General features: G+C 37.9%; 1 protein-coding gene across 1 annotated transcript in view; it reads left to right on the forward strand.

Annotated features, from left to right (window-relative positions):
• The first annotated feature begins 4,960 nt into the window (after positions 1-4,960).
• The window catches only part of nudt14 (nudix (nucleoside diphosphate linked moiety X)-type motif 14), a 42,671-nt gene continuing 31,925 nt past the window's right edge, over positions 4,961-15,706 (forward strand). Inside the window, exon 1 of the mRNA XM_051875392.1 lies at positions 4,961-5,206. Coding sequence (XP_051731352.1) covers positions 5,126-5,206 — 81 coding nt within the window. The 5' untranslated portion in view covers positions 4,961-5,125. The remainder of the gene's footprint in view (positions 5,207-15,706) is intronic.

The following is a 15,706-nucleotide window of genomic DNA, read 5'->3' on the forward strand; positions in this document are numbered from 1 at the left end:
CGCCTTATGCTGAGGTGTGCATAATTATTAGGCAGATTTTCTTTTACAGATAAAATGAGCCAAAAAAGAGATTTAACTCAGACTGAAAAGTCAAAAATTATTAAATGCTCACGAGAAGGATGCAATACTATTGCAATACTAGAAATTGCAAAAGTTAAAGCATGACCATTGGACAGCAAAACGCTCATTGAGTCAGCAGGGTCAGACAAAAACAGGCGGAGAAGAAAAGACACATGTTAACTGCAAAAGAATTAAGAATTAAGGTGAAGAATTAAGTGAGAAACCATCAGGAACCCTTTAGTCTCCAGCGCCACCATTTTCCAGAACTGCAACCTACCTGGTGTCTCCAGAAGTGCAAGGTGTCAGGATATCAGAGACTTTGCTATGGTAAAAAACTTCCACTTAATATGAATCACAACCTGAAGTGTTGTAAAATACATTTTTTTTATAGGCTTTATAGACAGACAGATTGAGAGTGACTCTTGAAGGGCCAGCACCACATCCTCTTGTAACACTGTTTTAAGAATTTATCTTTTAGAATCTGGCAGCAAGTTTTGGGAGTTTATTTTTAGTCCATCTCTTACCCTGAAGTTCGTTTTGCAGAGATGGACTAAAAATGAATCAATCCGTCTGTCTATAAAGTATATAAAAACCAGTCTTCATATATTTTACAACACTTCAGCTTGTGATTTTTATCATGGGGGTCATTTTTTAGGATTCTTTACCTAACCAAAGTCTCTAAGATCCTGACACCTTGCACTTCTGGAGACTCCAGGTAGGTTGCAGTTCTGGAAATGGTGGCGCTGGAGACTAAAGGGTTTCTAATGGATTCACGCTTAATTCTTCACCTTAATTCTTAATTCTTTTGCAGTTAACATGTGTCTTTTCTTTTCCACCTGTTTTTGTCTGACCCTGCTGACCCAGTGAGCATTTTGCTGTCCAATGGTCATGCTTTAACTTTTGCAATTTCTAGCATTGCATTAGTATTGCATCCTTCTCATGAACATTTAATAATTTTGACTTTTCAGTTAAATCTCTTTTTTTGTCTTTGCCTGTAAAAGAAGACCTGCCTAATAATTATGCACACCTCAGTATAAGGCGTTTTTCATTTCCAGCCTTCATGAACAATTACATATCACTTATAAATGATTAAATACAAAATTAATAGTAGTTATTAAGATTGATGTGGTTTGGAATTGGTAAAATGTGCCTGGAAAAAAAATATAATCAGAAAATCAATGTGCACAATTATGCACGCAGTGTATAATGATATATACTTAAAATAATTGTGTAAGTAGTAAAACAATACAAATGCAAATGGGGCAAACATTTTAAGTCCCCCCTCCCTTGCCTCACAGTGCTTTAGTCCACTGCTTGCTTCCCCTTTACCTCACCTACACACAATTCCGGTGGGATAGAACCAGTGTTGCCAGGGTTGCGGTTTTCCCGCACAATTGGGCTATTTTGAAAATGGAAAAATTACAGAGCCGCGGGTTGCTTTTTATTGTTTGGGGCTACTTTTATAATGTACCACGGCTGTCAAAAGGTTTATCTGTAGACAAAGAAAATAAAAAAGGATGCTTTTACTAATGCGTATTATCCTTATAATGAATAACTGGCAACCTAAGGATGGAGGAGAGACGGTACATTTGACGTCACAAACTATTACATAAGTTTCACCCACAGCAGAGATTTTAAGGCTTTCACACTGTAGAAATGAACGCGACAACAGCCAAAGCATGTCATTTATAAGTCTGCATGTTCTGCGTGTCTCTCTGTGAATGAATGGCGTTGTTTCATCTACTACACACTCAAACACACGTGATGCTTACTGTGTTGCATGAACTTTAGTCACTTCAGAGCTTTCTTCACGATTTCACTTGGAAAAACACGACAAATCGACAAAAGAAAAGTGCGATTCAACCATAATAAGCAGCAGCCGATGTGTGAACTGATTTTAGGCTAATATAGATCTACCGTTGTATTGGGTTTTGCTCAATATGATGTTAAAGGGTTAGTTCACCCAAAAATTAAAATAATGTCATATATTACTCACCCTCATGTTGTTCTACACCTGTAAGATCCGATGGCTCAGTGAGGCCTCTATTGAGAGCAAAGCCATTCAAACTCTCAAGGTCCATAAAGGTACTAAAAACATATTTGAAACAGTTCATGTGAGTTCAGTGGTTCTATCCTAATATTATAAAGTGACAAGAATACTTTTTGTGTGCCAAAAAAAAAAAAAAAAAAGACTTTTTTTTAACAATATTTATATGGGCCGATTTAAAAACACTGCTTCAGAGCTTTACGAATCGAATCAGTGAATCGGAGCGCCAAAGTCACATGATTTCAGCAGTTTAGCAATTTAATAGGAGAGCCAAATCAGTAATTCAAAACAAAAGATTCATAAAGCTCAGAAGCTTCATGAAGCAGTGTTTTAAAATCGGCCCATATAGATATTGTTGAAAAGTCGTTATTTTGTTTTTTGGTGCACAAAAGTATTCTTGTCGCTTTATAATATTAAGATAGAACCACTAAACTCACATGAACTGTTTCAAATATGTTTTTAGTACCTTTATGGATCTTGAGAGTTTGAATGGCTTTGCTCTCAATAGAGGCCTCACTGAGCCATCGGATTTCATCAACAATATCTTAATTTGTGTCCGGAAGATGAACGAAGGTCTTACGGGTGTAGAATGACATGAGGGTGAGTAATAAATTACATTATTTTAATTTTTGGGTGAGCTAACCCTTTAAGTGGCAGATCAGTGGGTTTGCTGTAGTTTAATATAGTAAGAGATGTTCTCTGTCCCAGACAAAACCTAAAATTTATGTGGAGGACTTAATTTTTATATAATATGACCGCCTGGTGAACCTGAACCTACAGTAACTTCTATTTAAACAACTATCGCTTTGTGTTGTTGGCCAGATAAACTGACAGAGAAAGGAAAAAGATAAATTTTGGCTGTATTATTTGTGTCTCCTTCAAAAATTTCTCTTGAGAAATTTTATGTTTATTGTCCCCCCATAACTGTTAGATGAAATTTACAGCCCCTGAACAGATTCCTTGATGGTTCTACAGATTGTCTTCTACAGATTGTCTTATCAGATTTTCCTGTGGTGTGAGGTGTGTTAAGTGTGATTGAATCTGCTCGGAAGAACGTTGGGGCCGCACTGATATCAAATCGTAAATATTCAAGATGTTCAGAAATCCTGTTGTGTGGGGGGAACCCGAGGACAAACGCACACATATTCTGTAGATTGTCATGTGGAACGAAACAATACCAAAACAGAAAGTGAGATGATGGGAGACGGAAGCATAACACAACTTCATCCAAACCTTTTTTCTGCAAATTTTCTGTAAAAAGCAGTCCAAATACTATTAATGCCATTTCTTTATGCCCATCATCTGCCATGTTCATGGAATCTGTCTTGGTCACATCGCGGCATGCGACACACTATAGGAACAAAACCTTTAAATTTATGATTTTTTTTGTATCATGCTTGTGATCTCTCACATTTTGAAAATCTGATAAGATTAGTGTGGGCCAGCCATTATTTGTTTAAATGAACTTGTTTTATTCTTGTTGTACCGACCTAAACTAGTTACATGAAAAAGTTAAACTTAATTTAATTAAGTTTTTTAAACAATCGTTTTTTTGTTTGTTTTTTTAGTGCAGGTCCATTGTGAAGTGGACCATTGTGAGCCTACTTTCAGCTGTCCTTCAGAGAGTCACAAAACTGTGTATCTTGATACTTCAGCACTGGGACACCAAATAAACCACCTTTTACTAAGACTCGACCATTCTAGAAAAAGAATTATAAGTAAAGATGTTTCAAGGAAGAGAGGATAAGCTTTGTCAGCTGGTTTTGATGAGATATATAGCAGAGGCATACGGTCAGATGAGAAACCTGCACCCATCATGATACACACAGTTTACCTCTGCAGTTCTTAAGACATCCATCTCAAATGCAGCATTCTGTTTCCTCTAAACTACATTGAAACCACATGTTTAGACATTCACTCATAGAGCACTGATGTTTTAAGGCCATCAGATAAGCAGAAAGATTTACTTTGCAGTACTGGAGTGTTTGTGGGGGTAAAAGACAGAAAATGAAGATAAAATATCCTACATCTGCTATAAGATAGAAAACAAAAAGGCTGTGTTTGTAATGGAATACTGCTGCTTAATGCATGGTATAAAAGTAGCCTATAAAAGAATGTTTCAGATGGTATGCTACATTAGTCACATGACCTCATTACCTCACATGTTTAATTCAGAGAGTGGTGATGACCAGTTATCATCTCGGAAATAAAAATTATTTCATACTTTTAATCCATGTTTGTGTGTATATATATATATATAAATCCTTTCATTTGGCAGATAAATAAAATAAATTAATCAAGAAAAGAGAAGGCCACTATGAAAAGTATATAGGCCTACACATGCATATAATAATATTAATATTTTATTTGCTATTAAAATAATAAGTAGGCTAATAAAACTAATAGCCTACAAACATTTTATTGTATGTTGTATTTTTTTTTCTTCTTAATTTTCAGTTTTCCCACAACAACTACTACTAGGCTACCTTATATAATTTCACAATAACTATTATGGTTGAATACCTTATTTGTACTGTCAAGGAAGTTGGGGGTGTCAAATGAATCATTCAGGCATTTGGGCAGTGCACGTTTCTGGGAATATTTACAGAAAATTTTTTCAATACTTTTCGCGGGTTACTTAGCGAATCACGCGCTCCCTGAAGTTGGTTCTAAATCTGAGGTAATATCTGCACGAGCCAAGCACACCTGCATGCGCGCGTCAGGCGCGCGCGCGGTAAAGGTCGAAAAGGGGGTGTGCTGAGGCTACCGCGTAGTCCTTTGTTTAACCTTAAAATAAAAATAAATATATGAACGACCTCATCCACCCGCAACTATTGCTGACTGGCAGTTTTCTGCACCGCATAGTCTTCTCTTTAGAACGAACGTTACTACAACGCAAAGACAGCGTTCTTATTCTGCCCTTCACAGGCTTCCGTAGACATTTCCCCCTCAGTCTCTTGTAGTCTGCGGCTCTGCCATCTGTGGTGAGAAGTACCCGTGGGCAGCTGTATCAAAGCCATGGAGCAGATCAATAATATTCAGGTGGTTCCGTGCACCAGCTCTAACTATCTGAGACCGTTTAGGGTGCATTATAATCAGGTGAGTCGCTAGTTTAATCGCACGTTATCATCTGTCAGTGATGCGGTCACACCTCATCATTTTGCTGTCAGCTGCCCAACCCCCATTCATTTTGTCATTGCTTTTATCGACCAACATTGCGTCTAATATTTCACAGTCAGCATATAGTGTCTTACAGAATGACAAACGACGTATTTCAAATGTTGCTGATATCATGTATTGTGATCTTAAGTTAGCTAGCAAGAAGCTAATATGCTATAGACAAGGAAAGCAGTCACTTTCCCTCGAGCACATGCTTTACATTATAAGCAGCACAGCTTGCCTTAGCAAGGCTTTATTAAAAGCCTGATGCACATAATATTGTACAGTTGGTCCTGAGAAAGGAAGGAAACGCCATCCTGTACTGAACATAATGGAAACATGCTAGAAAACAAGCTATATAATTGTTAATGTTATCCATAATTTAATCTGTTTGTCTTAAGCAATTTTGAGATATATATATATATATATATATATATATTTATATATGTGTATGTTTACTTTTTTTTTTTTTTTTTTTTTTTTTTTTTTTACATTATTGTAAGAATATATAAACAATAAGGCACTCGGTTGTGCTTGTGTTTTGAATATAGTCAGGGTAAAGGCTATTATTAGGGACAACCCTCAGCCTTCTTGCTTTATATTAAATATGATAAGTACACAAGTTATTATTAAAACATTTTAAGCGGATTCATTAATTGACACCTGACTCATATAAACTCAGCAAAAAAAGAAACATCCCTTTTTTCAGGATACTGTATTTTAAAGATAATTTTGTAAAATCCAAATAAGCTTTACAGGTCTTTATTGGTTTTAAATAATGTTTTTCATGCAACCATAAACAATTAACAATTATTGCACACACTCCTGTGGAACAGTACTTAAGACACTATAAGTTTACAGGCAGTAGACAATTAAGGTACATTTACTATAACTTAAAGGCTTGGTTTCACAGACAGGGCTTAGATTAAGCCAGGATTAGGCCTTAGTTTAATTAGGACATTTAAGCAGATTTTATAAATGAGCATTTTAGTCTGGGACTAAGCTTAAGTCTTGTCTGTGAAACTGGGGGAGAGAGACTAACACTAAAGTGACCTTTCTACTGACTCTGAAAAACACCAGAAGAAAGATGCCTAGGGTCCCTGATCACCTGTGTGAACATGCCGTAGTCCTGCTGCAGTGAGGCATGAAGACTGCAGATGTGGCCAGAGCAATAAACCATAAAGTCCATAATGTAAGATGCCTGAGACAGTGCTACAGGGAGACAGGAAGGGCAGCTGATCATCCTCGCATGGCAAACAACATGTAATCTAACCCTAGACATGTTTGCTAACTTGCCAGTGCCTTGGTGGAAGAGCGGGGTAATATCTCACAGCAAGAACTGGCAAATCTGCAGCAATCCGTGAGGATGAGATGCACTGTAGTACTTAAAGCAGCTGGTGGCCACACCAAATACAGACTGCAACAGGTTTTTTGTATCATAAACGTAACTATACACATTCAACAACACTCACTACTGAGACAGCAAATACAATATACATTATAATATTAGCTTACATCGGGAAAAAAACCATAAGATTAGGTAATTTCTATACACATTTGAAAAATAATAATTTAATGTTAAAAGATAATCTTTTAGGCACTCAGCCCTAACTAGCCCTAAATTTGATTAGTGACCCTGACCATGGTTATATCTTTTAACCTGTTGTTTCCTTTTCTTATTCCTATGAAACTTCAGAGTAGTAGCTAAAGGCCCATGCCAACACATCTGTAGACTTTACAATCATTAACCTCTTGGTACTGACTGATTTTTGGCATGCATCCCCATCCTTTTCCGTGGAACTGTGGTAGCAAATATGTCAACACATCCATAGTGTTTTCCTCAATTCACGTCATTTCTTCTTCTGTTGAACTGGCATGCATTAAATCCTTTTTGTTTTTTGTGGGGCACCTGTGGGTGTTTCCTCTTTGATTGTTCTCCTTAAGCTGTGTGTTGCATTTTTCAGAGTGTAGTAATACTTCCTCTTGCTATAGTTTGACAAGCAGACCCTGGGTCCACATACACAAGTGCACATGAGGTGTCTTAGTCATCCACATCCGCTGCTCTGTGCGGGCATGGATGGAATGCACGGGGCTTTCTGTCCAGATTCTTGTGCGATTGTCACTAAGTCCCTTAATGTGAGGGTAAGGGATTTCAAGGTGTTTGATGTTTCACTTTGGGTCACACACCACCTAAATCTTGTAGTTTGGATTTAAAGTGCAGCCTATTCATGGTCAGGCCTTGCTCAGTGGCATATTTGTTTTAAAAATGCTGTTTTAGCATGATTTCTCCGGTGGAATTTTAAGTACCATCCTGTCTATAAAGATTTGGTGGTGTTTGGCAGGCTCATTCGTTTGACTTTGCATATTAAGGCTTATTCTCAGTGTAATAACTGTGTTATGTGTGTGTTGAGTGTTGTTGATTAAACATTCAAAGGGTTAGTTCACCCAAAAATGAAAATTCTGTCATTAAGTACTCACCCTCATGTCGTTCCACACCCCTAAGACCTTCGTTCATCTTCGGAACACGAATTAAGATATTTTTGATAAAATCCGATGGCTCGTGAGGCCTGCATTGAGAGCAAGTTAATTTAGACTTTCAAACAGTTCATGTGACTACAGTGGTTCAACCTTAATGTTATGAAGTAACGAGAATACTTCTTTTGCGCCAAAAAAAACACGAGCCTCACGAGCCATCGGATTGTATCAAATATATCTTAATTTGTGTTCTGAAGATGAACGAAGGTCTTATGGGTGTGGAACGACATGAGGGTGAGTACTTAATGACAGAATTTTCATTTTTGGGTGAACTAACCCTTTAAGCATGTCTACACAAAAAAATATTCTTGCTTTAACTTAAAAAAGTAACCTGGTTGCCTTAAAATGTTGAGTTCATTGAAACTAAAAATTTTAGTTACAAAGAATACAAAGATTGGTTTAATCAACAGAAACTCAAAATATTACATTATCTGAACAACATTAATTATGTAAGTTAAAAAAGTTGTGATAAATCATGAAATAATGTTTTTGTAGTGTATTTGTTTTAAAAAAAAAGAAAGGATTCAGCTATGAAATTGATGCTGTGGTAGGTCATAATGCAAGACATTTGAATAGATTTGCTTTGTGGTAGGAATATGTTCCATTAGAAAGAAAAATAATTATGTTTAGGCCAGTCAGTTCATAGATATAATTCATGCTAATAATTGCAAAGTGTTGTCAGAAATGCAAGCATATGAAGTCCTGTTCAGGCTAGTAGAAAAGAATAATTAGGCCTTAATTGTCCCGCTTTTCCATTATGAATGATTGTAGGAGGTCTTAAATGCATTAAAAGTGAGCGCTTTAAAGTGCAGGTCAGAAAACATCCAGACACTTTTTTTTTAGGTGCAACAGAAGATAAGTGCAATCTATGCACCCACACCTCCAACCTTTGCCTCTCTGAAGGAAGTTGAAATTTTCAGCACCAGCCGCATCACTGAGTCACAGCGCTTTGCCACCCACACAGCCCTGCTGCCATGTACTAGTAGACGGTTGTTGCCAATCCATTCCACTACCTGTATTTTCAAATACTGCCACCCAGCTCACGTCTCACCTTTGCACCAACCCTTTTGTAGATTCATCTCCAGGACATAGTATTGTTCAGTGAGTCAATGTGTTGTCTGATTGGGCTGGGTAAAAATAATGCCTTTTCAATTAGTTAGTAGGGCTGTCACGGTTATGAAATTTGGATGGCGATTAATTGTCTAAGAAATAATTAGTAAAGATTAATTGTCTGTTTTAGGGTTTTGATGATTGTGTTTTAGACTGTCATACTTTTTTCATTCATTAAATAATTGTCAAATTTAGGGCTGTGTATTGCCAAGAATCTGGCGATACGATACGTATCACGATACAGGGGTTACGATACGATATATTGTGATGTATTGCGATACTATAAGAAAGGCAATATATTGCAATATTTCTTGTTTTTTTAGAAAGAGGATCTAATTTTAGAAAAAAACCGTCATAAAGAACTCCACCATATGAATAAACCTGAAAACAACTTTAATCAATACATGTATTGCAGTATCATTTGCAATTATATCACTATCGCTGTATTTTGTGAAATCTAAGGGAAAATAGTAAAGTGACTGCAGAATTATTTAGGTGTATATGTTTTAAAGGTTCACAGTATAGCAGTTTTTAATTTCTAAACTATTTAACAACTAGTGCATAGTCCATTTCATGAATGTCTGTTTGTTTTATATTTAATACTGTAAAGCTGCTTGCTTTAAAGCAGTCTATTGTATAAAGTGCTATTTAAATAAACGTGCCTTCACTTAAGTGCTGAACAGAGCTGGTGCAAACATATCCACATCGCTATGATGCTTTCTTTCTGCTGTCACCACTGTCATTTTTGTTGTGTGTTTATTTCGTTACTGAGAGGAAAACGTGCAGTACATATTACATATTCTATCGAAAGCCTCTCTCAGCAGCGCGAATGGCATCGGGATATTAAGTGAGCTCTCAGATTCAATGCGTTTCCCGAGTTTTGGATATAACATGGCCTATTTTACAAACAACTGACTTTTGTCGATCTCCTTAGTGGTTTCTCCTTAGTTTTTTTTATAGTTGAAGCCAAAATTAGTCTACACTTAAGCTCTGTATACCGCAGGAGCGGAATAATTCTATCGTCTTGCGAGCTGGGTTTGCTAATGCTAACGCTAGCAATGCACCTTGTGCTTCTTCTCCGGCAACGCGTCAGTTTACGTTCTGAGATAACGCTGACATCTAGCGGTTGGGTTTTATACAGTCTGTGATTTAAACCGAACACAGCCACGAATCTGTAAATAAATGAATGAATAAATATCGATACAGTGTTTTTGAGAATCGATACAGTATTGCCAAACATAATATCGCGATATTCACGTGTATCGATATTTTCTTACACCCCTAGTCAAATTATTGTGATTAATTGAATCCTTTGTAAGTTGTCACTTTGCAGTGTAAGAATAACACCTTTAAATAATAATTCATTCAAATAACTGAAACAATCACAACAAACTGGCCAATCACAGAAAGAGCCATAAATGTAACAGTCATATATATATATATATATATATATATATATATATATATATATGTTTGGTTGGAAGGTGTGTGTTGAATGCGCTGGTAGTTCCAGTCAGTTTAATCAATGTTCTAAATTAATGCACTGAATCACAAATTCCATATTAAATTTTACAATGGCATGCGCTGTATAGAGATCCTAAATCATATGTAATTCTCAAAACTCGCAAACTTTCAAAACTGTTTTTGACTTCTAAGGCTACGTTCACACGAAGCCAGAGCTTACCCAATCCGATCTTTTTTTTTTTTTTTTTTTTTTTTTTTTTTTTTCTTCCTTGTCTCAAGAAATATCTGCGTCCACACGTAACCACTGAAACGACTCAAAATGATGTAGTTTACAAGCCAGACCAGTATGTGGTGCTGTAATTCTGCCACAGAGATACACTTAAAACAGCGAATAAGACTTGGAGCTTGCGCATAAACCTTGCGCGCTGTATACAAACTATAGTAAAGCTTAGAAATAACGCTTTATTTTGGCTCAGTAGCTTCTGCAGCACGAACACAAGCATCTAGAGTCTGTTGTTGTTGTTGTTGTTGTTCCTGTTTTGTGCTGTTAGCAGCGTCTGACTAGGGTTGACACGTGGGGTGATGACATCATCGTTTCACAAAATATATACGGATAGGCTGTCCACACGAAAACGCAAAGACAGCGTTTTCAGATTTATTCACTCTGGGACCCGGTTTCAAAAAATAGTGGTTTCACCTTCCGAAAACGCCAGATCCGTGTGGACGAAACGCCTATCCAATACAAAATTTGTGCTTTTTCACAGAAACGCGTCTCCGTGTGGACGGGGCCTAAATGTCTTTTGGAAAGATGTTTTATCATCCAAACAATCGGTATGTTGTTAAACAACAGTACAATCCATTGAACACACACTACTTCTATCCCTTACAGCCTTGTTTTCATTCCTGTCAAAAACTAAATATGCTGCTATCCTGACAAAGGTCTGTTAATCACAAATGGATCGACTAATCCTGTATAAAAAATAAATAAATAAATAAAAGGACATCTGAGTCAAGACCGCTCCAAATGCTTCCGAGTCCATGACAAGACAAAGACCGGTCTTGAGTCCTACAACACTGGTGCAAATTATTTTACAGTGCACTGTCCCTTACACATGAAATCTGATATGGCAGGTTCTTGTATATCAGGTACAGTAATCATCCAATGCTCTCCCATTGGACACCACCTCCAGTAGATGAAACCTTAATTAATTAGTAGAGTGGTTGGATAATAAAATTTAGCCTGAGCTAGTTCCCAGTGTTGTTCTCATGCAGAGCCGAGAGTCACTCGGGTCCCGAGAACCAGCAGCTGAGCCAACATGGTCAACTGCTCCAGCTGCCAGGCTACTGCTTTAGCAGCAGGGGTCTTGGCTAGGAAAGGGGGTTATCAAAGGAGAGTGTATTGGGGAGAGGAGGGGTGTTGGATTAAAGCAGGGGTTGGTGGGCAGACAACAGTGTGCACTGGGTGGGGAAGAACAGATGAGGAACAATAGGGGCAGGGACGCTGGAGTGAGCAGAAGGGTGAGGAGGCCATGGGAAACGTGTGGCGGCCATCGCCCCAGCACCAGGCCACTGGGCGCGCTCAATAGACACAGGAAATGGGATTTACGTGAGGCAGATGTGCGCAAGAGAGGTAATGAATGCATTAGAGCCCAATGAGCAAGAAAAAGGTGAGATCGACCAATGTGCGCTTCCCATGAAAGCCGTTAACCCTAACCTCTATGTAGACCACCTCTCTTTAGGCAGCTTTACAGAGACACTCTAAAACAATGAGAGCAGAAGGAGATGAAAAGAGAAAGAAAGGCTCTTGAGCTTTGAGTACTCTTTGTCGCCCAAGGCTAGCCTGTCATCTTGCATTGCGTGGTAAGTGTGTTGCCGTGTATCTTACTACTTATCGACTGTTTCCAAACCATAACACAACTGATGAAAGGACTCATGTCACTTTCCCAAGACTGCGTGGCCCTATATCACCATTGACATCCTTTCTCTTACAGATGTTGGTTTTGTATGGTGAGAATCTGGAAGCAACTGCAAGCAAGAACATTTTCCCACTGCATGGCATAGCCTCAATCTTGTGGCTGGAGGTTTTCAGCCGCCATTCAGGGCATTGTATTTATGTCCTGTATATCATTTCCCTGTGAGATTGTGGATTGTTCGTAGGAACAATGATGTGTGGTTCTTTGAAAAGTTCATAAATCACTTGCATAGTGAAGAATATAATGTACGCTGCTGTCTCTCTTTACATGTTAGAGTTGTTTTCTGATGCTTGTTTTTCCCTAGTGAAAGCAAAGTTACAAGGGTGCATGACATGACACTCGTTTTTTGTCTAAATCTGTTATTCAAAATACATTAAAATGCTATTCATACAGACAATGACTTGAATTCACCTCTTTTATGATAAGCATGTTTTTAATTACCAAATTAAATTAAGTAAAAAATGCCCTGATAATAATCATAATGAGGGGAAAAGCCTAATAAAAATGACATCCTTTGAAAGAAAAGAAAAAACAGATTAAGTCGTTTGCCATAGTCACGTATTTGTCAAAAAAATCAAATCAAAATCGTTTTTTCAACCAGTCGTGTGTTTATTAGTCATGTTTAATCAATCAAAGCGTTTCAATCTTCTGTTTATTCAGCTACAGCAATATGACTCATTATCTTCTTCTGCGGCAGGGCATATTTGGAGTTTCTGTGCAAGAGCTCCCTCTGGCTTTCAGATGGAGAAGCATTTACTTCTGATCACAGAGCCGTACCGCTTTGACAAGCTGCGCATAAAATAATCACAGCCTTTGCCAAATAATCGCGGTTTAATCGTGATAAATCGTGCAGCCCTAATTCTAAAAATATATAATAAAAATATAGTTATAAAAAACTTTTGAAAAAAGTGTACACTCGCATGTATTCCAGGTACAAACAAAATGTTACTACTTTTAATTACTCAAAACTTAAAACACTAATAAAATAAATTTTTTTCTAGTTTAGTTTTTCTAAACCATGTATAAAAACAACATTAATACAAAGTGTATTGCACATGACGTGTGTGTGAGACTTTTTTTTTTTTTTGTGGGGACTGTGGTGCTTGATTAAATTTAGAAAAACCTATGATACAAGTTTGTTTTACCCTCCATCAACTGGCAGCGTAATCAAGGATCTTTATTTGCCTCTCTTACAGTAGGCAGTTGCTGTTATATCTGCAGGAACTTGTAGCCCTAGGCTCACAGGCATGAGCACTACTTAAGCCCAGTATGGGGCTTGAAGGGGGGCGGGGGTACACAGAGGGGGTAATTTGGGGAGGTAAGCTCACACCTGTGGGATGGAGGGGCAGAAGGAGAGTGGGGTCGATGAGGGGTGGAGGGTGCGGAGAAAGCAGATGGAGACACAGAGGTTGAGCTCCCTCTGTTCTCCCATCTCTTTCATCCCTACCCCTGTGCTCTGAAGCGCAAGAGCAGAAAAAAGAAGCGACACAAAGCCTTTTCAATTGGGTTAAAGCGGCAGACATGTCTGCCTTTGCCCTTACACAAGTAAAAAAGGTTATGGATAAAGGTGATGGTCGCATCTGAGAGGCTGACAGAACTCTTGCAGAACAGAAACATTCCATTAAATGTTTATCACTTGTTTTGTCACTTGTGTGTTTTTCTGTTGTAATTTATGGTCGAGCCAGTGAGCTTTGAGGGGAATCAGCATGTGTCCGCGTCAGAGGGTTGGGTTTTGTTGTTTACACAGAAAGTGTTTTGTTTAGGTGGTTGGTTGGTTCAGTAACATCGGTTGTTTCGGTGTAATGACATCTTAGTGTTTACCTTTGAGATCTGAACCTTTGTACCCTTTGCGGGGTGGCAGTGCATAATTGCACAAAACGCATCTCTCATTTTGAGAATCATGTTAGGCTGATGTTAAGGTTTTTAAACTAGAAGAAAATTAATGGGTTGGTACAGTAAACAAGCATGTGATTTCAAAATAATGAATCCTTTTTTGCTCATTATCCCTTGTGTTTCACACCAACACCCTACCAGATCCAGACAACATCTTTCTTACTATGAATATCAGCAGGGCTTGGCACATGATAGCCTGGTGGGAATAATGTGCGATAAGGGCTTTAAATCTTAGGAAGTTGAACAGCACATGGTGGGAATTAAAGGCCTTGATTGTAAATGGCAGCGTGACGGCAATTGAATTCTCAGCAGCTGTCGGGGTCACAGCATTATATACTGCAAGCTGATGATAATTAGACTTTAAGCATGCAAAAGAACAAGGCCTGTCTCTCCTTCCCTATTCACTCATAAGCCTTTATTGCGAGTAGGACGGAGGGGGCACAATAATTTCAAGTCTCTGTGTCTCCTTCCACTCCCTGTAATCTGTGTTGTAATCCATGTCGCTTGTGATTCCCAGGGTCCCAAAAGGCTTTTCTTGTTGACCTAGAGAGTGCCCTGATAATGAGGGACCCCCACCATCTGTGTGCAAGGCCAGAGACCTGAACACTCTTGGCTACACAGAATAGTCCTTTAGGGGGCAAAACAATAAACAGAGCTAGAACCTCACCAGGGGTTTTGGAGGCAATATAACCTGGGCTTCAATTGGTTTGTTTCAGAATGATGGATCGTATACATTTTTAGTGAACACTTGTTAAAGTGTTATTTCACCCAAAAAATGACATTTCTGTCATTAAGTACTCACCCTTGTGTCGTTCCAAACCCATAAGACCTTCTTTCAACTTCAGAACACAAATTAAGATAATTTTGATTAAAGCTGCAGTCCGTAACTTATTTTTGGTTAAAAATGATCCAAAATTTTTGAGCAAGTACATAACCAGCTAATGTTCAAAACTATCTCCTTACCTTAGCCTGATTCACAACGGTAAGCTTGTAATCTAGCTGTTTGTCTTTGCGTCCTTACGTCACATCTGTTTACATAAAAAAGGAATCCCAGCTAGTAGGCTATATGGCATGTGAGCATTGGCATTTATAGCCTTTTCTCACAGCAGCTAAAATAATTAAATTTATCATTTTGATGGCGGATTGTAATCCAGAAAGGTCCAAATGACAATCATCACTGACAACTGGAGATTAACACTAACACTGTAACACTAATACACACTAAATACACATAGTCACGCAATGCTGATGTTGTTAACATTAACAATTTGTATATCAATAATAATAATTTGCACGGTTTGACGTAATCCGAGCTAAGCGATCGTTAGATTTAATCTCCATTGGCAGCGTGATTGTAATGCTTTTTTTTTTTTTTCTCAGTTGGTCAGAACAAAAGTGGCAGACATGTTACTTACTGTTCAGATGACATTTTCTGGTGAAAATTCTTATTTTGGTCATACTTTCA

The sequence above is a fragment of the Ctenopharyngodon idella genome, chromosome 20 (assembly GCF_019924925.1).
Source record: "Ctenopharyngodon idella isolate HZGC_01 chromosome 20, HZGC01, whole genome shotgun sequence".
NCBI classification, from domain to species: domain Eukaryota; kingdom Metazoa; phylum Chordata; class Actinopteri; order Cypriniformes; family Xenocyprididae; genus Ctenopharyngodon; species Ctenopharyngodon idella.